The sequence below is a fragment of the Abramis brama genome (assembly GCF_963993115.1).
Source record: "Abramis brama genome assembly, chromosome: 4".
NCBI lineage: Eukaryota > Metazoa > Chordata > Actinopteri > Cypriniformes > Leuciscidae > Abramis > Abramis brama.
The window spans coordinates 2,353,174-2,375,464 of NC_139966.1; the positions used below are offsets into that span (position 1 = coordinate 2,353,174).

At 41.4% G+C, this 22,291-nt stretch overlaps 1 protein-coding gene and 4 long non-coding RNA genes across 6 annotated transcripts; 3 read left to right on the forward strand and 2 right to left on the reverse strand.

Annotated features, from left to right (window-relative positions):
- Nucleotides 1-744: 744 nt before the first annotated feature.
- On the forward strand, nucleotides 745-2,868 carry LOC311081568. 2 transcript variants are annotated; one of them, XR_014605915.1, is made up of 3 exons: nucleotides 745-992; nucleotides 1,397-2,528; nucleotides 2,652-2,868. It is a non-coding gene; the product is annotated as an uncharacterized lncRNA (long non-coding RNA). The 2 variants fall into 2 exon arrangements; XR_014605916.1 differs by having other exon boundaries at nucleotides 853-992; nucleotides 1,397-2,868.
- Nucleotides 2,869-8,409: 5,541 nt separating this feature from the next.
- LOC311081563 (uncharacterized protein) lies at nucleotides 8,410-10,812 on the reverse strand. The gene is made up of 3 exons (XM_084112118.1): nucleotides 10,690-10,812; nucleotides 9,569-9,645; nucleotides 8,410-8,864 (listed from the first exon to the last, which is right to left on the reverse strand). Exons 1-3 carry the CDS (start codon nucleotides 10,781-10,783, stop codon nucleotides 8,556-8,558), a joined length of 480 nt encoding a protein of 159 aa, XP_083968244.1. The 5' UTR covers nucleotides 10,784-10,812; the 3' UTR covers nucleotides 8,410-8,555.
- Nucleotides 10,813-10,946: 134 nt separating this feature from the next.
- LOC311081576 lies at nucleotides 10,947-12,960 on the forward strand. The gene is made up of 3 exons (XR_014605927.1): nucleotides 10,947-10,998; nucleotides 11,080-11,209; nucleotides 11,287-12,960. It is a non-coding gene; the product is annotated as an uncharacterized lncRNA (long non-coding RNA).
- A 5,218-nt stretch (nucleotides 12,961-18,178) lies between these two features.
- LOC311081578 lies at nucleotides 18,179-19,601 on the forward strand. Its single transcript, XR_014605930.1, has 3 exons — nucleotides 18,179-18,230; nucleotides 18,312-18,441; nucleotides 18,519-19,601. It is a non-coding gene; the product is annotated as an uncharacterized lncRNA (long non-coding RNA).
- A 367-nt stretch (nucleotides 19,602-19,968) lies between these two features.
- LOC311081581 lies at nucleotides 19,969-21,882 on the reverse strand. The gene is made up of 3 exons (XR_014605932.1): nucleotides 21,840-21,882; nucleotides 20,903-21,046; nucleotides 19,969-20,051 (listed from the first exon to the last, which is right to left on the reverse strand). It is a non-coding gene; the product is annotated as an uncharacterized lncRNA (long non-coding RNA).
- Between the last annotated feature and the right edge of the window lie 409 nt (nucleotides 21,883-22,291).

The following is a 22,291-nucleotide window of genomic DNA, read 5'->3' on the forward strand; positions in this document are numbered from 1 at the left end:
GGCATTCTTGGTTCTTTCAAGGTGTACACACTCTTTTCCAGGATTTCCAGAAGACCAAGCAATCTGCATACATCGGCGACAGTTTTCTACCTCACAGTCAATATTTGGTGGATTGGTAGACTAGAGTACATGAATTGGGAAAACAGGACTATGGTCATATTTTGGAGTGACATAAATTCCGCTTCTTGCATCAATACATATGTAACACTTGAGTCCTAAAATACAACACTTATGCTACTGGACCAGTTCTAGGTTCTAATGGAGTGGAGTGGAAAGACATAAAACTTACGATGGAGACCAGATGTTGAATACGTTAGAGGCTTTTTACTGTAACACAGCAAAATAGAACAGTAGTTTGAATCAGTGAGAAAATCAAATAATAATGAAATTATAAAGAGGTAAGTAGAATGAAATCCTTCTTTTTTTCTATATTCTGGAAATTATTTAGTTAAGCAAATCTGCCCGGCTGGTGATTAGTTCAGTTAGTTAATAATTAGGAGTAAACCAATTCCACCTTTTTTTATGTTAACCCCTTTTTTTTCCACAGGTAAAAGAAAGAGCAACTTCATACTTAAAGCAAACACAATCACATCACAACAAAGAACAATAAAACATTAATCAATATGAATAATCTGGTACCGCAACTCAATTTGAGTTCACTTCAGGGTGTATAATTTATGCCTTATTTAGTTGCTAACTGGGATCACATTGCATGCATCAATATGCAGAGAATGCATGGCAAGTAATGTCACATCTTTTTTGTAAATATAATTTGTTAGACCAGATCATTTTTGTCTACTAACCAACTAAACTGTTTCGGACTTACTGTTTGCTCTCATCTCTGAGTATCAGATTTAAGAGGAAAAGAAAAAGGGATGAACCCACCCACAGACCACCAGACCAAGTTACTGATAAGACTGCATCAGAATCTGCAGGAGCTTCCCTGTCCTCAGATGACTGCAGAATAGAGCCTGCTGCTGGTCCTTGCATTGGTAAGAACTTCTCATATCTTAACTAATGGCAGTCTCTTGGCTTGTTCGATTTGAACCGGCGCTGCACAGACCAATCAGTTTATGACATCAAAGTAACGCAAGAGCGATTCAAAACCATTAGGAGCTGTCTACTCTCTATTCACTCTTGCGGTACTTTGATGTCATTCACCGATCGTTCTGTGCAGTGCCAGTTCAATTCAAACAAGCCTATTATTAAGATGAATCTGGTCATTCTGTTTATATATTGTTCAATACAGCAGAACTGTGTTGTGAATGAAATTGAACATTATTCTGTTTAGCACATGCTGCTTGAAAACATCTTATCAAATAATTGAGAAAAGCTAAACTAAAACAAGTGACAATGTATCTTTTATAAGTTAATTACAATCTAATCTCTATTTCAGAAGCCACAGTCCCAAAGGTTCTCCATGATGATCTGAAACACAAGTACAGCCAACTTTCTACAGTGTGTGACAACCTGCGTTTGGACATAAAAAAACTGAAATCTGAGAATGAGGAACTAAAGACAACACTCAGAAAAACACAATTTTCCTTTAGCTCTATCAAAAGCAAAGCAGTGCATGTGCTGTTTTTCACAGGTCTGACAAGTGTCATTTTTGAGTGGTTGATTAGCAAACTTAAAGACAGTGTAGAGGTTGTGCGTGGCTCTATGAACCTGGAGGATCATCTATTAGCCGTCTTACTAAAACTAAGATTAGGACTCAGCAACAAGGATATTGCTTTCAGATTTAATGTCACAGAATGTGACATCTCTAGAATTTTGAGAAGTTGGCTCCCTGCTATGTCTCTGGCTTTAAAGCCTCTCATCAAGTGGCCAAGCAAGCATGCAATATTAAAGAATATGCCAAAATGTTTTAAACCCAAATATAAACGTTGCAGGTGCATTATTGACTGTACAGAAATTTTGATCAACAGACCCTCAAATTTAACCTCCAGAGCCCAGACGTACTCGACTTATAAAAGCCACAACACTGTTAAATATTTGGTTGGCATGTCACCTGCAGGAGCCATTACTTTTCTGTCGGCAGGCTGGGGCGGGCGGGTTTCGGATAAACAAATTACAGCTGAGTCTGGATTTTATGACCTTCTAGAGCATAATGATGAGATACTAGCAGATCGTGGTTTTACCATTAGAGATGAGCTTGCCACACGTGGTGCCACCCTTAGGATCCCTCACTTTACCAAAGGAAAGAAGCAGCTCTCTGCTCAAGAAGTGGACATATCAAGGCGTTTGTCTAATGTGCGAATACACATTGAAAGAGTAATAGGTAGATGGAAAAATTTCAAAATTCTGACAACTGTCATTCCACTCACACAGGTTGACCTCTTAGATGATATAGTGATTGTGTGTGGAGCATTAACAAACCTTTGTAAATGTATAGTCCCAAGAAGATAGCTTGATTTAGATTCCACTTATTGAAGAGGGTTTTTTTTACATTGTTTTTGTTTTCTATTTACTTGGTTTTTATGTGATGTCTTTTTATCGCCCTCTTCATACTATATATGTCTTTTTTAGTCTGGTTTGTCTGCTTCCTGTCCATTGTTTCTTATGTGTAACACCAAGGACCGTGCTGAAAATAAGTATTTTACTTTAGCATGTTATCCTTTGGATTACTGTTTTATGTCATCTTGATCCAGAAATCAATCAATCAATCAACTCACACAGGTTGACCTCTTAGAGTATATAGTGATTGTGTGTGGACACAAACCTTTGTAAATGTATATTAGTCTCAAGAAGATAGCTTGATTTTGATTAATTCTTTATGTAACTGTTTATTGTAAATAACATAACTTATTGCACATGTAAGTGTTTTTATGTAAAATATTAGTATTGTATTAAATAATTTGCTTCGAAGTACATTTCATTCTGAGTTGTTGTTTTTGCACTGATCACAATACCAATCCACAAGCTTTCTTCTTACTCTGGCACATGTGTAGTGAAAATGGTTCTTGCACTTTGCACAGTCAATCATCATCCCAAAGTCTGGCCTTTGACAGTGTGAGCAGACTGCAGGTGCTTGCATCAGTGGATCCAGTGGTGTAGTCTACGTGATACGCAGGTATACGCCGTATACCCACTAGAAAAGGCCAAGGATTTCCGTATACCCACTTAAAAAATCGTGAGGATACGTAACAACTTCGTTTTGTGTCAGAACTTTCACTTTCATTCATAAATTCACCCCGTCTGTGTTTGCGAAGCGACACCGAATCGCGGAATCCAGTCACAAATGGAGCTTTCTAAGCGAACGTCACCGAATTTGGCTATTTTTGAATGAATAAATCAAAAGTAGGGCTGTACAATGAATCAAATCTCGATATGGACTAGTGTCTGTGAATATTAAAGTTAAAAGAGACTGCAATTGTTCTCCGCGTCTCTGGGATGAATGAGCGCTCAGTGTGTGCTCCACTACACACACACACACACACACACACTGAAGCACGCGTGATCACGCTCGTGGTGTTTTCAACGTTTCACTGTATTGAGACATGAGCTACTACATGTGCACTTCATCGCAGAGCTGCTATGAGAGTCACTTCACGAGAATTTCACCATTTCATTTGATAAAAGTCATTCATTCGTTTCATATACAAACACATAGAAACTGTTATGTCTTTACGACAACCTGTCAAAATAAAAGTTCGGTATAACTTGAAGAAATTATAACAGAAATATATTACTATTGCACAGTAGAGTATACTTCAAGTAGGCCTAATAATAATAATAATAATAATAGTTTATTTAAACACACAGAAACTCAAATGTCTACAACACACCAAAATAAAAGTTTGGTCTAACTCAAAGAAATTAGAAAGAAATTGCACAGTAAAATGAATAAAAATAATAATAATAATAAAATCTATTAAAACGTTATTTTAAGGGAATATCACAGAAGTTTTCATACATGTTTTAATTTAAAGAGTAAACTTGCCAAAACAATAACACCATTTTTTTTCTCAAAAACACCATTTCTAAAAGTAAATTTGTATTTGTGCCTATAATGTTTATTTATTTATTTATTTTTTTAATTGTCAGCTGATAAAACCTGTGCTTCAGGGGCCATATTCATATAACATCTAAGGCTAAATGTAGCTCTTAACTGGCTGAGTTAGATGGTGATTAACACTAAACAGTAGAAAATCAGTCCAGTCTCCCCAGCTGTAAATGTCATTGGCTGTTAAAGTCTTATGTTGCTTATAATAAATTGACATGTTGATAACACCTAATATTTCATAATGCTCTCAATTACATGTCGATGCATACTGTATGCATTAGTGAGTGTGGTGGGGTGACGGTCTGGGATGGGTGAGTATGAGGCCGGGGGGGGGGGGGGGGGGGGGGGTATATTACAGTATACTCACTACAAAAAACTAGACTACACCACTGAGTGGATCCATGGTGCGCGTTAACAGCTCAGGCAAAACTCTGCGTTTAAAGAACACTTCAGCTTTAGGCAGGACTGCTTGCAGCATTTCTTCATCTCTGGTGATGCGGTTGATGGTAATATCTTGCTTTGTCCAAACCACGAAGTCGCAGTACTGGGCGTTGCATACAAACATGTGAAGCTGAACTTGATGGTAATATTCATGATTCTTCTTTAGTTTAAGTGCTTTGTCTAAGCAGAACTGTGTGTCCTCACTACTTCCTGTCAGACCATCACGGTATTTGTATGGGCACTTAATCTCTACAGTTGCTTTCCCACAGCAGGTACAGTTTGCCATTCCATCCGGCGATGCCCCAAGATGTGGTTTGTCTGGCCGCACAACAAGACCGCATAGCTCCACGTCAAAGTTGTGATGTTGTGCTTTCATTATTTCTGTGTATATTCTTCTGGCTGTGTCCTCCATATCTCTTCCCCAAAGTACTGCTGGGACATGGGACAACTCATGTTTGTTGTAGTGCATTACCTGTTTTACAAGGTTTGTTTTAGCGCTCTCGGTTACTACGGTACATGCACGATGTAGGGTTGTGCTCGTTATCCTTCCAGTTCTGTGTGTGTGCCAGGCCTGAGAGTGGGCCTGATTTTTAGTCGTTAGCTCAAGGTTTACACACTGGTCATTCGTTAACTGCTTCCCCAGTTTTTCGAAGGTCTCTTCACACCTCTCTTGTAGTTCAGTTTGGCAGAGGCATCTCAGATTGGCATCATACAGAGCTACGAGTGGCTCTGGCAGGTCTCCGGTCTCTGTTTCAGATTCTGATGCGGAGTCTGTGTCACTGAAGTCCATGCTAGTGAGCACAGCTGCATTAGGTGCCAATACTTTCAGGTCTGCAATGTCTTCATCTGTCAGTTCTGAATACACAAAATAAATGTTAGATACCTTATTTTAATACAAACTACAATCAAAGCTGGTTACATGTCATTAATAGTTACATGGTACTGATTATAACTTTAACTTTTTATTAACAAAACTGTTTTTACATTAATTACACTACTGGTCAAAAGTTTGAGAACATCCCCATTTTGTAGTTTTATTGAAATATAAGTAGTTCAAGTCCAGTAAATGGTACAAAAGTAAGCAGCAAACTGCCAAAGTTAAAAACAACATTTAGGTATTAACAGGCTGTTCCAAGATGTTCACAAATTGGGACACCTTGTAGAAATGTGTTTTTGCATCAATCATTTACTTCCATTGCTTCAAATTAAAATAATCAAAACTCAGAAATAATATAACACCTTGGAACAACATGTCCTAATACACCCTCAGAAGCTTTATTAGTGCAATATTGCAACTAGTCTTTTTCATTAATTGCCCTTTTCATTTAAATAAAATAAAACTAATTAATACCTGCTTGTTATATGTACGACCTGATCTTTTCTACATTCAGATTGTGTCTACCTTTTACATTGTTCTTTCTACACTTTACTCTGACTGGCTGCAGTTGGGTGTCTGTCCTCTTAGCCTTTCTGAAGCTGATCTCACTCAGTCTGGCTGGTTTCACCTCTCTCTTGGATGTGTTAATCCACATATTTGTCCCTGATGTACAACTCTTCTCCGTCTTTCCCATCCTGACCCACAGCTCAACTTTAAACATAAGTGCAGCTGCATGACTGCAGCATGACCCTAACCTGCACAAAATTGTATAATGTAGTAACACATTGGTTTAAATTGTGCTTTAGGCTATACATACCAACAGTTGTATGATTTCAGCAAATAAGAAGTTACATTTTTTTTGATTACATTGCTGAGACTGGCTGAAATGGGTAAATAATGAAAACGTAATATAGTAATCTTATTTTGGTTACATACCCAGCCATACAGGTGCAGTTCGCAGTAAGAATGCAGTTGTTTGTCTTGTTGACGATAACCCAGGCCTTGTACAATTCCGTCTTCTTACTCTGTCTTTGGCTAGGCAGAACCTCCGTCTTCAGCACTACGAAGTTTTGAACTTGGTAATCATGAAATTGTATGTCTTGGACGTGACCACACAGAACAAAGTTGTACGCATCAAGCGACTTGTACGCTTTTAACTTCTCCCGGGTATATACACTCGGAGTTTCGATAAGATAATTGTATATCTCTGGCCACTGGATGGCTGGCCATTTCGTTACATCGTTTAACCATTCAGAAGGTTTTATGGCAAACGGATCTGTAAGATGTATCCCACTCACTAACGTTAATTTCATTTTGTAACAGTTCTTATCGCTGGGTGACAAACTGTTAAAATACGCGGAGAACATTCCGAAAATTAAATATAAACTCAAATATATATAAAAAATGTATATGAAAATGTTTTAAATCAAACTATTAGTATTATAGTATTATTCTTTTCCGTATCCGTGTAATGATCAGCTGTAATGATCAGCTGTTAACGGTCTTTCTGCAACCACGATGCGCGCGCATCCCGGATGTTTACAAACCTATAATTGGTCTATAGCACCTATCTTTAAAGGTGCTATACAGCACCTTTGTCAAATGGTGCTATGTAGAACCATAAGAGGTGCCATATAGCACCTTGGTTGTTTATAATTGCTTCAACAAAAATGGTGCTCAACAGTACCCAACAGTGGTTCTTTGGCTAGTAATAATAGGGGAAACTCTTTTGGTACTATATGGCACTTAAGAAGCTTTAAAGCACATTTGTCAAATGGTGCTATATAGAACCATTTATGTAAGGAATAATTGACGACAGGCCGTTGAATTATTAGAAAAATAATGCACACCCGAGGTGGTAATGCGGTCACGACGCGAAGCGGAGTGGCCGTTACACCTCGGTGTGCATTATTTTTCTAATAATTCAACGGCCTGAAGTCAATTATTCCGCTTATACTACAGTTACCACACCTCGAAACATTGTTCAGATTATGTATTTCAAGACGTTTGTAAAGTTTTTGTCATTAAAACGCTCTTGTATGTAGGACTAATTTCTTACGCATCTAATCCAATGCCTCCGTTGCTAATTCCAAAACGTCATTTTAGAGTTAGTAACGGAGGTTTGAGCCACTGATAGCAGACTAATGCTGGGGACACACGACTCGCTGACACACTCTCTGACTGTTTTCATCGCAGCATATTTTAAACACCGACTCTGAACACAGACTGAACGCGCTGAACACGCGTTTGGGCATGATCAGTCATAAGTATCAAATTACATTCATAACCGGCCTTAAAGTGTGTCCTCGGCTCGACTTTATGCAGTTATTAGAGAGAGATGTTGCAATAATGAGACAGAAAAGCATGTGCGTCAATATTATTATTTATTTATTAATTCAATTCGTTTTAATTAATTCGTTCATTCTTTTTTTTCTTTCTATTATTGACAGATGACAGTAGACTAGCCAAATAAATGAAGAAGAAAAAAAAAGCCTTTTAACAAGTAAGGCCTATCAATAATTATTTATTTGTTATATTATCTGCAATAAAAATCCGTGCTGCAGAACTATCCATTTATTTAGCCTATATTCAGATTCATTTTCTATTGATTATAGATAGGAATATACTTTATTTATTAAAATTAAACTGCATGTTTCCATTGATTGTGAAGCTAGACATTGAAAATTGCAGATCAAGCGCATGGGGCTAAATGTTTTTTTCTTGTTATGAATTGTATCCTATTTTCCGTTATTACAGTTAACTACGCGAAGCGATATGGAACTGTAATGCGGTCAAGACCTGCCTGGAACTACTTTAGCTGTGCGTTTCCCTGAAAATAATGCACACCTTAGAACGTTCGTCAACCAATCAGATTCAAGCATTCAACGGCCCTGTAGTATAAGTTTATTTATTTTTACATTTGAGGTAGTAGGGCCCATTATCATGCCAGATACTACAATTGATGAGTCAAGATGCTTCTAAATGACGATTACTTACAAGATGGATAATTAATTTCTTACCAAATCGTGGCTTAAAAGATTCAAAATCCTGTAAAAAGCTTACTGAGAAAAAATACATTACACATTACACTTTCAAAACAGTTTAATTCATTTCTTTCAGTTGCAAATAAAAACATTAACAACACTTGCTAACTGAGTTGTATACCCTAAAAAATAGAAATTGGAACTGGAAGAGGCCCAGAAAGAGAAAAAGAGAGAGAGAAACTCCTGTCTATGCACAGATTGAGTTGTACACCCTTTTAATCGTGACAGGAAGTCCGGCTGTATCCTTCATTTTTAAAACAACGCACTCCAAAAAGGTCATTGTCTTTTTCAGTCCTTTAGGATATTGGATCCCAAACAGAAAATACACACAAAGGACGAGGCCCAATGCCATCGAGATGTCCTCACTCTCTTCTGTAATTGACTGGCCATCCAACATGATCGCAATGTGGTCATACTGCATGGGATGACCCTCACTGCAGCCTTTAAGCACCATTTTAGGTGTTGGGGTGTCAGGAGGGCAGGTCTGGGCATGGCCCTGGGGGAGAGGGGATAATAGCATTAACCATCTTCTCATATTTATTTGAAAGGCAAACCTTAAAAATATTTAAAGCAATAAGCCCCTTGAAGCCGTGTTTTACAGTGAATTTAGAACAGCTAAGGAGCGTAGTGCCTAAAAACCCCTTAGCTGTTCTAAATTCACTGTAAAACACGGCTTCACGGGGCTTATTGCTTTTATAAAATGGTTACTCCATAAAAATATTCATTTTAATATTTATTTTATTCATAAAATAAACACCAGCAACAAAAAATAACGTTATATCACATTTATTCCTCAGACAAGCAAAGTAGTTCCAGAGGTTGCCAATCAACACATGCAGCAACAAAGACAGTAACAAACAGCAGTTGCACAGTAACACTAATGTAATGCGGTCACAGGTGTTATGTTTGTTGAGTAATTTGCAACGGCTTCGAACGCAGCCCAACCAATCAGAATCAAGGACCGGAACTATCCGTTTTATAATTAATTTTAACTCCTGTCATATAACTGCTCAAATACTTTTGGCCATTAACTGAAAATGAATGTAATTTTCTCTTCACTTTGATGGCATAGTTTGTGTAGACCAGCAAACAAAAAACTAATGTTTGCATTGAAATCATTTGCACAACAAAATGAGCAATAAGTGTAGTGCTTTGATTAGATTGTGCTTCACACACTGTAGTTAACTGTTCATGGCTCACCTCAACTTCAAACAGCAACCCCGAGTCCTCCTTAAACAGTGCAGGCAAGAGAGGAATAGCTGCTTCCAACTGTAGGCCTTTAAACAAAAGAACATCATCAGTAATATCATAACATAACATGGTGGATGCTTTTACCCAATAGGTTTTCTTTGTTTTTTAAACATTCTTTACTAAGACAGTAATTAGTACTACTCTTAATTACCCTTAACTAGTAATTAGTACTATTACACAAGACAGATACATGCAGGAAGGTATGATCTCAGGCAGATAGGGTGACAGTCAGTGGTTAGGGCTGTAACGATATGAAACCGAAATCGCGACACTCAGATCCACGAACCTGTATCGCGGTGTGAGAAGGCAGAATAGCGACAGAGTGGGGGGTGTGAGGTGTGGGAGCTATTCATCCTCAACACATCCTTTTTCAGTCGCAGAAAATACTTTTCAATACTCATCTGGATTGAAGCAGCAAACATTGTGTAAGAGTAAAAAAAAAAGAAAAAAAAAAAAAAAAAAAAAGACAACATTATTTATAATAAGTTTGATTGATTCACAGCTTTCCTGGGTCAAAATTGGTCTTTGGTGGTGGCCGACGGACACTGTCATCCTTTCTTGCTGTCACGGCTGGTGCAATGCAAAAAGGTGCGAGGACTCAAGTGCAGGAGAAATTATATTTATTTACAAAAGAAAACAAACACAAAACAAAACCCACGAGGGGGAAAACATAACTAATAAATACAAAACAAAAACAGAACATGACACTTACTGGAAGATCACGGGAAACGGAAAACATTAAACAACGTACCGACTGCAAACAAGAGGGGACTTATAAAGGGAACTAATCAGAAGGGTACAGGTGGATGAACTCAAACAATAATCAGATAACAAGGGGGAGGGATCCGACAATGACCCGAGCACATGGCTCAAAATAACAAAACACCCATGTGCAGCACAAGACAGGACAGGCATGTGACATTACCCCCTCCCTACGGAGCGGCTACCAGACGCTCCATTAGACCAGGGTGGGACTGGAGGGACAGACCAGGGCGGAACGGGATGTTTGGTGTATCGTTACAGCCCTATCAGTGGTACACTGAAAATCTAAGCAGTGCAGATTTAATTACCTTTTTTCAGTCTGCCATCTTCACAGTCATCAATCACATGCCTGAACGTCTCCTTCAGGGGACTCCGCGAAACTTGAAGGACTTGAGGTGCCATTACAGAGAGCTGTGAGAGAATTTGTTGGTCCACATCAACTTTGTGTAGCAGTATGAGTTAGTGTAACGAGCTAGCGTACTGTTGGCCAATCCCCGTGTGAGGCTCCGTCCTATAAATATAGCGAAGTCCGTCTAACGCGCTCTCTTGCTCGTCAGTGACGGAAGTTGTGTTGTGCTTCCGGGTCGCTCTCTCCGTGTGCTCTGCTGTGTTAACAGGTAGGGTAGCGGCTTTGTTGTCTTTATGTGAATATTATTGTCCTCATCTGCAGTGATGGTTACTGTGTGTTGGACGCTTAGATCTCCAGTTGGAGGCTCAGTCTTCCACCTTGTGGTTCAGCGTATCTAATCAACGGATTTACTGCATTATTGGTGCCGTTGGCACGCGTCGAGCCATCTCCCTCGGTTGAACATGGATGCTGCTTGATCGGTATGTATGCCATGGCGTTGGGTTCATTTAGTTTATTTTAATTCATTTTAATGGTAATATTTGTGTGTAAACAACAGGAATGAGGCCGGTTTAGCTGGAGATCGTCGCCAGCAACACAGTATTGGGCTGCTAGCTGCTGTCTTGCCTATACGGCAGTGTTGCCTACGCTGCTTTGTCTGTCCGGCCGGTACGGCTGTTTTCCTGGACTGTTGATTTCCCGAACTGTTGTTCGCTTTGTATGTATTGAGTTCGGTAACAATAACTGGAGCAAATTGCTGTGTGCCCGTCTTGCTATTTCAACTGCGGGTATAATTACGGCTACAGGGCCAACAGTATGTGCCACTTGCAATATTAGTTATTGTTTTTATGATGTTTGAACATACCTCAAGGGGTTGGGGCTTTATATTATAATCTTACTGATTTAAGGAGTTTGTTTTTCTTTCTTTTGTGTTTTTTTCTTTCTTTGTTTTGATTCCAATTTAGATTCAATTTGTATTTATTCCTTGGGTGATTTCTTCTTTTCTGATCATTGGATTTATATATCCATAGATATATAAAGTTTTCTTTATACTGCCCTTTTATAACCATTGTTGGTTTTGGCAGTCATTGTCTGTATTTTGTGACAAATTTATTTTTGGTTTCTTTTTTTTTGATTACTGGAGTCATATACATTTATTTATTTTTCTTTTTTTTTTCTTGTGTGTTCTTCTACTGCCTCTCGAGGACCATTGTTGGTTCCGGCAGTTATTGTTCATATTTTGTGATAAGTTGTTAGTTCTTTTTCATTTAAAGATATTGATTTGTTGTATTTTTCTTTTCTTTTTGGTGAATCTTTGTTAATGGTGTTTTTTTGTGTTTTCTTTTCTTTTCATTACAGTAACTGAGAGCCGATGGTGGTGGTGGTGTCTAGGTGGTGGTGTCCCCTTCTGGTGTGCTGTTGATCTTCTTGTTTTCCCTTGTGTTCACTGTGGTGTGGTTGTGTTTAGTGTGAGATTTTCCCTGGGAGGTCTAACTGCCTTTGACTCCTCTCTCCTCCATCGGTAAGCCTCAGCAGTTCTAAATTGATTCTTTTGTTTACTATTATTTTTCTTTTCTTTTATTATTATTTTTTTCTCTTTTCCGCTTCCCTGAGAGATGATTGTTAAATTATTGAAATAAAGGTGTTCATTCAAAATTGAACATTGTCTCTGGCTGTATTGTACGTTTACCTGTGTGTCCTTTAATTGTATTAATATCATTGCAATAAGAGAGTAAAATCATTCCCTGGGTGAAACTCCCAGGGTGGCGTAGTCGGTGTTTTGTCTGTCCTTATGTAGAACGCCACATTCTGGCGTAGTCGGCAGGGTACAATTTAATGCCAAGACGTGTTCAATTTTGTTGTACTTGTTTGTTGTTTGTCTTTTTTTTTGTTTTGTTTTTTTTCTCTTTTTTTTTCCTCTTCTTTTGTTTGTGTGTTTTAGGCAGGACAGCAGCTAGCGCCTTTCCTCCGCCTTCCTATCTCCTAACGGTAGAGTCTCCCTTTGTTGGGTGGGGTAAGTATGGAGGGAGAGTTACAGGAGTTGAGGGACTTGGTTGAGCAGTTAAGAGCAGATAATGAGAGGCTGCGCCTGGAACGGGCTGCGGCCGTGCCTGGACCTAGTTCTGCACCCCCTAATGTGTTACCTACTGCTTTACCCGTGACTAGAGCCCCTACAACTGAGAGATTGGTTTTTGTGCCCCGTGACCGAAAATGTCCCATGTTTAGGGGAAGATCGGGCATAGGGTTAACAGAATGGATTGAGGAAGTGCAAGCTTGTATGAGGGCGCGCCATTTGTCAACATCCGATCAGGCATTTTTTTTGTTTGATCACCTAGAGGGAGAGGCTCGCGATGAAGTAAAATTTCGTCCTAATGCGGAACGTGAGGATCCAGCTAAGATAATTGCCGTTTTACAGGAGCTTTATGGTTGTTGTGAGTCCTACGTAGCTTTGCAGGAAGCGTTTTTCTCCCGTCGGCAACGGGAGGGGGAAACACTGCAAGAGTTCTCCCTCGCGCTGATGAGTCTTATGACGTCGGTAAAACAACGCGCACCCAGCGATGTACCAAATGCCGAAGTTTTGCTACGCGATCAATTTGTTGAGCATGTACTTGATGGCGCCCTCCGTCGTGAGTTGAAACAGTGTGTGCGTAGGCAGCCAGCCGCTACCCTGCTAGAAGTGAGGGCAGAAGCGATTCGGTGGGAGCGAGAGGGTTTGCCAGGGGGCGTTAGGGGACGGAGCCATTCTGTCCCTTCAGCACTTGGTTTTCAGTTTGGCGTTCAGAGTGATTCTCGGTCGGTTGTTAATTCACCCCAAGTGTCTGAGCTGAGTGAAATGCGAGAGATGCTAAAGCTGCAGCAAGGGCAGCTCAACCAGCTTACTCAAAGCATTGCCCGCATACAGAGCTCTAGCCAGCGCAGTCGTTCTTCTCATAATGGCCCCATAATATGTAGACGGTGCCAGCAGCCTGGCCATTTTGCCAGGGAGTGTGAAGGAGAACGTGTCCCTGCTCGTGCACACTTTCCTTCACCTGCCCCTCCACCTTTTAACAGGCAGTTTCGCTCTGCTCCGGCGTCGGAAAACTAGCACCCGCCGAATTGCAGAGCCACAATTCGGAGGGGGCAGATACTGGTTCATTTGCGTTTAATTATTTGGCGGAAACTTCAAAACTGATGTCATCTTGTCCACATTTAGATGTGTGTACGGGTGGGGTTGAGGTTCCTTGCTTAGTAGACACCGGTTCAATGGTTTCTACAATCACTGAGAGTTTCTTTCTCCAGCAATTTGAGCCATGGGGTCAAGAGAGGCTCCAGTCTTGTCACTGGCTGCAGCTCAGGGCAGCCAATGGGTTGGCCATTCCCTATCTTGGCTACTTGGAACTTGACATTAAGCTTTGTGGTAAATTATTGCAGCGGTGTGGGTTGCTGGTAGTTAAGGATCCCCTTGGTGGTGTGTCTTCTCAGGTCCCTGGTATTTTGGGGATGAACGTGATTCGCAGATGCTATAGAGAGCTTTTTAGTCGGCATGGCTTGGCCATGTTTGACTTACCCGTGGTCGCCAACAGTCCAGAATCTGTTGTGAAGGCGTTGCAAGGGTGCCAGCAGGCTAGCACTCGTTCCCTTGATGATGCAGCTGGTAACGTGAGGGTGCGAGGCGGGAAGGCTTGCCGGATTCCTGGGGGTGTGATGAAAATAGTCACTACCACATGCTCAGCACAATATTCTGAGAATACTGTGTTGTTTGAACCCCTTAGCTCTGGCCTACCAGCTGGACTTCTTGCGTCTCCTGCCTTGGTTCGGGTGGTCAGGGGTACGGCTTACATCCCAGTGGTGAATGTAGGTACTATTGATGTGCTGCTTTATCCACGCACTGTTGTAGGTACTTTGGACAATGTTTGTGTTGTTAGCCTGCCTACAGGAGTCACCGAGGTACCTTTAAGTGTGGCCACAGTGGCATCTCAGATGGCTGCTCCTACGGTGCAGGATCAGATAGCTGTCATGGATCTTTCATCATTGTCTGCTGAAGAACAGGGTTTGGTAAAGTCCCTTCTTGGGAGATACAATTCTGTCTTTTCTGCTCATGATGGAGACCTTGGTTGTACTAACCTGATTAGCCATGACATCCCTCTTTTAGACAATGTTCCTGTCAGGCAACGCTATCGGCGTATTCCTCCATCTGACTACGAGCTGGTTAAAGAGCACATTCACCAACTTCTTGACGCACAGGTGATTAGGGAGAGTAGCAGTCCTTATGCCAGTCCTATTGTCCTTGTTAAGAAAAAGGATGGAACCTTAAGAATGTGTGTTGACTATAGGCAGCTTAATTGTAAAACCCGGAAGGATGCCTTTCCTCTTCCTCGTATCGAGGAATCCTTGGATGCACTCACGGGTGCTCGCTGGTTTTCTACCCTGGACCTGGCCAGTGGGTATAACCAGGTCCCAGTTACTGAGGCAGATCGGCCCAAGACTGCGTTTTGTACGCCCTTTGGGCTTTTCGAATGGAATCGCATGCCCTTTGGGCTTTGTAATGCCCCCGGCACCTTTCAAAGATTGATGCAACGGCTGTTTGGTGACCAACAAAATCAGTCCTTGTTGCTTTACCTTGACGACATTGTGGTTTTCTCCTCCACAATCCAGCAGCACTTGGAGAGGTTGGAAGTAGTGCTGTGCCGTCTTCAACGGGAAAATCTAAAGGCAAAGCTCACCAAATGTGCCTTTTTCCAGAAAGAGGTGCGTTATCTGGGGCATGTGATTTCCAGTAAGGGGGTTGGCACGGACCCAAGCAAGGTAGAGGTGGTATCTAACTGGCGGCCTCCGGCTACTGTTTCAGAGCTGCGGTCGTTTCTTGGGTTTGCCAGTTATTACCGCCGCTTTGTGGAGGGTTTTGCGAAGCTAGCGGCCCCGTTACACAAGCTTGTGGCACATTTGGGTGCCACCAAGTCTAAGAGAAGGGCAGAGCGAGCTGTCATTGAAAACTGGACAGAAGAGTGCCATAGCAGCTTTGAAGCACTGAAAGCTAGGCTCACCAGTGCTCCGGTGCTTGCGTATGCCGACTTCTCACTTCCATTCATTTTGGAGGTAGACGCAAGTCATGGTGGCCTTGGTGCCGTGTTATCACAAGAGCAATATGGTAAGGTTAGGCCCGTAGCCTACGCTAGCCGGGGTTTAAGGCCCACTGAGCGCAACATGGTGAACTACAGCTCTATGAAATTGGAATTTGTTGCACTCAAGTGGGCCATGACGGAGAAATTTCGGGAGTATCTGCTGGGCCATAAATGTGTGGTCTTCACTGACAATAATCCGCTTAGCCACTTGTCATCGGCTAAACTTGGTGCAACTGAACAACGCTGGGCAGCCCAGCTTGCGTCATTTGATTTCGAGGTAAAGTATCGCTCAGGTAGAAGCAACAAGAATGCGGATGCTCTATCCCGCCAGTATCCTCCGGTCCCAGCAGATATGGAAGCTATGCTTCCTGGTACATCACTCCCTAAGCCTCTGCGGCAGGCTCTTCAGGAACCTGAAGCAATTCAATCTGCTGTCATGGCCCTGCCTCATCTCACCACCTCTGATATCTGTACCCTCCAGCAGGCTGATCCGGTTATTCAGGAGGTCTTGGTGTTTTGGAGACGTGAGCAGCGTCCCAACTTTGAAGAGCGTAAAAGGGCGTCCCAGCCTGCATTGGCGTTACTTCGACAGTGGGACAGGCTGGTTGAGAGGAGTGGTGCCCTGTATCGCCGGGTGTTTCGCCCCGATGGCGCGGAAGTAGTCTTGCAGGTGGTGGTGCCTGCTTCCCTAAAGGAAGAGGTGCTTACTAAGGTCCACCAGGAGCATGGCCATCAGGGCATAGAAAGGACGTTGGAGCTCCTACGCCAGCGCTGTTATTGGCCAGGTATGACCGCAGACGTGTCCAAATTGTGTCAGGCCTGTGAGAGGTGTCAAGTTGGTAAGGACTCTCAACGTCCTAGTTCTAGTTTTATGGGGCACCTGTTGGCTTCACGGCCTAATGAGATTGTAGCCATTGACTATACAGTGTTAGAACCCACCCAGAGTGGTTTAGAGAATGTACTGGTCATGACTGATGTTTTTAGCAAATACACACTTGCTGTTCCCACCTCTGACCAACGGGCCCCCACTGTGGCCCAAGCTTTGGTGGTAGAGTGGTTCTCCAAGTTTGGTGTTCCTGCCCGTATCCACTCTGATCAGGGCCGAAACTTTGAGAGCTCCCTTATTCAACAGCTGTGTCGCCTTTATGGCATTGAAAAGTCTCGCACCACGCCATACCATCCAGCCGGGAATGGCCAATGCGAACGGTTCAATAGAACGCTCCACAACTTGTTGCGCACTCTGCCAGTGTCTCGGAAGAGGGACTGGAGCTCCTGCTTGCCACAGGTCCTGTTCTCTTATAATACAACCCCTCATCAGTCGACTGGGGAGTCTCCGTTCTTTTTAATGTTCGGACAGGAGCCTAGACTACCAGTCGACTTCCTGTTGGGTAGAGTTCAGGACCCCGTGGGTGGAAACATCCATGAGTGGATTCAGGAGCATCAGACCCGCTTGCAGTTGGCCTTCGAAGGTGCTACAGAGAGGTTGCGGGTTGTTGCAGAGCGTCGTAAGAATCACCATGATCGCCGGGTGAGAGCTTTGCCCCTTAAATTGGGCCAGCTAGTGTGGTTTCGTGATTTTACTGCACGGGGCGTCATAAGCTCCGTGACCTCTACGGTCCTGTACAGTACAGAGTCCTCAAAGTGCCCAGAGAGGGAGGGTCTGTGTACACAATTGCACCAGTGGACGAACCAACCAAAGCCAAGCAGGTCAACCGTGCACTGCTGAAGGCTGTGGTTGAAGCTAATCCTTCAAGTGAGGCTGCCTCACCTTGTTTACCTCTTGCTGACCTGCCTCAGTCGGAGGACGAGTTGTCAGGGGATGATCTGTTGGTGGTGAGGCATGAGGCTCCTTTGGTAACCCCCACTCAGGTATCTGTGACTCAAACCACCCCTCGGTTGCAGCTCCTGTCAGCTCCCTTGCCATCTACTGGGCAAGCCCCATTAGTGCCTATTGTTATCAGGGCACCAGAAGGACCTACCTCCCCTTCACCCCCTTTGCCTCAGTTTGTTCCAGCAGTTAGTGAAGTGGCAATACGTCGGACAGCACGGTCAACTGCGGGCCAGCATTCCAATGTCTATCATCTGCCAAGACCGGTAGTGGCAGTGGACAATGCTGCTGACCCTGTGTCCAACACAGTAATGGCGCTATTTCGGCCCTGGAGCTAGTATATGGTATTTTTAATTTTACTTATTCATCGTCGGGGCGACAATGCAAAAGGTGGGGTAGATTGTAGCAGTATGAGTTAGTGTAACGAGCTAGCGTACTGTTGGCCAATCCCCGTGTGAGGCTCCGTCCTATAAATATAGCGAAGTCCGTCTAACGCGCTCTCTTGCTCGTCAGTGACGGAAGTTGTGTTGTGCTTCCGGGTCGCTCTCTCCGTGTGCTCTGCTGTGTTAACAGGTAGGGTAGCGGCTTTGTTGTCTTTATGTGAATATTATTGTCCTCATCTGCAGTGATGGTTACTGTGTGTTGGACGCTTAGATCTCCAGTTGGAGGCTCAGTCTTCCACCTTGTGGTTCAGCGTATCTAATCAACGGATTTACTGCATTATTGGTGCCGTTGGCACGCGTCGAGCCATCTCCCTCGGTTGAACATGGATGCTGCTTGATCGGTATGTATGCCATGGCGTTGGGTTCATTTAGTTTATTTTAATTCATTTTAATGGTAATATTTGTGTGTAAACAACAGGAATGAGGCCGGTTTAGCTGGAGATCGTCGCCAGCAACACAGTATTGGGCTGCTAGCTGCTGTCTTGCCTATACGGCAGTGTTGCCTACGCTGCTTTGTCTGTCCGGCCGGTACGGCTGTTTTCCTGGACTGTTGATTTCCCGAACTGTTGTTCGCTTTGTATGTATTGAGTTCGGTAACAATAACTGGAGCAAATTGCTGTGTGCCCGTCTTGCTATTTCAACTGCGGGTATAATTACGGCTACAGGGCCAACAGTATGTGCCACTTGCAATATTAGTTATTGTTTTTATGATGTTTGAACATACCTCAAGGGGTTGGGGCTTTATATTATAATCTTACTGATTTAAGGAGTTTGTTTTTCTTTCTTTTGTGTTTTTTTTTCTTTGTTTTGATTCCAATTTAGATTCAATTTGTATTTATTCCTTGGGTGATTTCTTCTTTTCTGATCATTGGATTTATATATCCATAGATATATAAAGTTTTCTTTATACTGCCCTTTTATAACCATTGTTGGTTTTGGCAGTCATTGTCTGTATTTTGTGACAAATTTATTTTTGGTTTCTTTTTTTTTGATTACTGGAGTCATATACATTTATTTATTTTTCTTTCTTTTTTCTTGTGTGTTCTTCTACTGCCTCTCGAGGACCATTGTTGGTTCCGGCAGTTATTGTTCATATTTTGTGATAAGTTGTTAGTTCTTTTTCATTTAAAGATATTGATTTGTTGTATTTTTCTTTTCTTTTTGGTGAATCTTTGTTAATGGTGTTTTTTTGTGTTTTCTTTTCTTTTCATTACAGTAACTGAGAGCCGATGGTGGTGGTGGTGTCTAGGTGGTGGTGTCCCCTTCTGGTGTGCTGTTGATCTTCTTGTTTTCCCTTGTGTTCACTGTGGTGTGGTTGTGTTTAGTGTGAGATTTTCCCTGGGAGGTCTAACTGCCTTTGACTCCTCTCTCCTCCATCAGTAAGCCTCAGCAGTTCTAAATTGATTCTTTTGTTTACTATTATTTTTCTTTTCTTTTCTTATTATTTTTTTCTCTTTTCCGCTTCCCTGAGAGATGATTGTTAAATTATTGAAATAAAGGTGTTCATTCAAAATTGAACATTGTCTCTGGCTGTATTGTACGTTTACCTGTGTGTCCTTTAATTGTATTAATATCATTGCAATAAGAGAGTAAAATCATTCCCTGGATGAAACTCCCAGGGTGGCGTAGTCGGTGTTTTGTCTGTCCTTATGTAGAACGCCACATTCGGTATGGTCTCTCAGATCCCAAAGGAGCTTATGTTAAGATGAAGGCAAAGTAGAAAAGACATTGAAATATAGTCATAACTCAATTAAATATTTACAATTAAATAAGGAGGCAATTAATACACTACTGTACTTACCATTTTGGCCAGTCTGAAACACGGGAACTCAGAGATACTCTCCTCTGTGCTGTGGTTGGACATAAAAATGTTTGGTCGAAGCTTCTCTGTTTCCTCCTTAATTACTCTCAGATGTTCCCTGATGCTTCGTTCGTCTTCTCCTGCATCAACCTATTGGGATAGTTAAATTGTTACAAATGGGGGCTCTCAATAAACTACAACATTGGGACCAGCAACTTTTAAACTATGAGGAGAAAAGGCCTAATGGTCATTCTGCATAGACTAATTTATAACTACAAAAAAAACCCAAGTATAGTCTTGTTATCCCACCATATTTATAGTGGCCAATCAACTCGTCGGAACCTTAAAGGACAGGTTAGCATTTTATGAACCCAGGTCCATTTAACCATTGTTTGGCATGACATTGACATAGTGATCACTTTAGTATTGAGATACATTGAGATACATCCTCTAACCAGACTTAAATCCAATGGGGCATAAATCATGATACATGTCCTTTTCCAAAATAGGAAGCTCACAGTAAAATCAGTATCAAAAGGTAAGGGACTCATATTAAAGTTATGCATTTAACTGGGCAAATTACACAAAGCTCATAATGTTTGATACAAAGTACAGTTTGCAACCATTTCTTCAGTAGAACATAAGACACATCTGATTATACTATGAGCTTCCCATTTTGGAAAATTACATTTATCAGGGTTTTTGAAGGCCAAAATTTTTGGTACTGGATCGGTACATCCCTATGAATGACAATTTGAGAGCTGGCTCGAGCCCCGTTCACACCGCCAGCGACACGCAGCGACACTGGCGGTGACTTCTGGCGGCACGAGCGACAGTGACCGTTGGCGACAGAATTGAAAAATTTAAATTTTTTGCAAATGAGATGGATTTTCGCGAACAACAACCAATAGGAAAGAAGATGTCTCTGATGTCCATGGATTATTGCAGAAATTGTAATTTTACAATTTTGCAAAGTTTATTGCCGAATTTGAGATTTTTACCGTGGTACTTGGATTAGCTTCAACTGTCTGAAGAGGTCGCTTCCTTCCTGCCCATCTCTCTTTCATTCGCTGTATTTCATTGTTGGCAACAAGCGGCTGCCTTTCCTTCTTAAACTTATTTCTCAGTGATTCAAGCAGGGAATCCTTGAAAAAAGGGGGAAAGAGATTGTAGTTTTTAATGAAACATTTACCTTCATGCTAACAGTCAGTCACATTGCAGAACCTATATAGCAAGTTTGTTGTATACACTTTTTGACCATCTACATTTTGGGTACATGCATACTAGGGCTGTAACGATTCCTCGATTAATGAAACTATTTACAATCATAATATAGCATAGTGCTATCATGAAATCACAAAGGTGATTCAGTTAAAAAAATATATGCGCCAAAACCTCGGACGTGTGTCTCATAGTGCACTGTCAAAGTCTTCATCATATCTGTCGTGGTACCGGTCTTTGTAACAATTATCTTACCACAAATACTGCATCGCGCGCTGTTGGCATCGAGCCTGGACTGGAGAAATGTAGCCACACTTTTGATCGACTTTTCCACATCTTTAGGGTATATTGTGTGTGTGTGTGCTCGCGTCTCATAGAGTAGGCTATGTGCGCGAGTCTAGTATATACAACAATATTTAGCGTGATAGTATCGAGGCAATTCGGTCGGTACCTAAATATCGAACTCTGTACCCAGCTCTAACTTATAGATGTAAAACCTTTTTATAATTTTAACGCATCATAAAAATACAGAGCCTTCTTCCTCATAAAACGTTTCACTGCCATGGAATAAAATACCAGATGGACCTACTTGGTTAGAAAGTGTATCCTTGAAAAAAAAAAAAAAAACTGGTATCCCCAATAATCAATTTCTAATTATTATTAATTTGTAAAACTATGAATTAATTTTGAATAACATTAATACAATTGAAAACTTGCATATCCAGACCCAATACTTTCCCTAAGGAATGGGTAGTCCATTCCCAGTTAACAATTTTTGGTTCCCAGAACGTTATTTTCAGGTTCCCAGAACGTTCTCAGAACAAACATTCTAACGTTCCCTGTTAGTTAGCTAGGAAAGTTTTCTTTACGTTAATAGAACGTTCCCTATAGGTTAGGGGAACGTTGCCGAAAGGTTCTCGGAACGTTGCCGGAAGGTTCTCGGAACGTTCCCGAAATTAAAAATCTTTAATATTTATATAATTTCTATATTATAATTTATAATATAAGTATAACATAAATTATAAATCTAAATTAGGTTGTAAAGTGAGTTGAAAATACGTCTTTTTCAGGCCTAATTTCAACCGTGAATAAATTATTATATTTAATATTCATAATAAAACAATTCATAAAAGATTTGCAGACCATTTATTGACACATCAGATACATCT

Bases quoted from the DNA above. Each gene is read 5' to 3' on its own strand.
- LOC311081563 (XM_084112118.1), bottom strand. From the start codon at position 10,783: ATGGCACCTCAAGTCCTTCAAGTTTCGCGGAGTCCCCTGAAGGAGACG. The intron at 9,646-10,689 runs GTAATTAAATCT...TTTTGTTTAAAG, and splicing joins AGATGGCAGACTGAAAAAAG to GCCTACAGTTGGAAGCAGCT. The intron at 8,865-9,568 runs GTGAGCCATGAA...CCTCTCCCCCAG, and splicing joins GGTTGCTGTTTGAAGTTGAG to GGCCATGCCCAGACCTGCCC.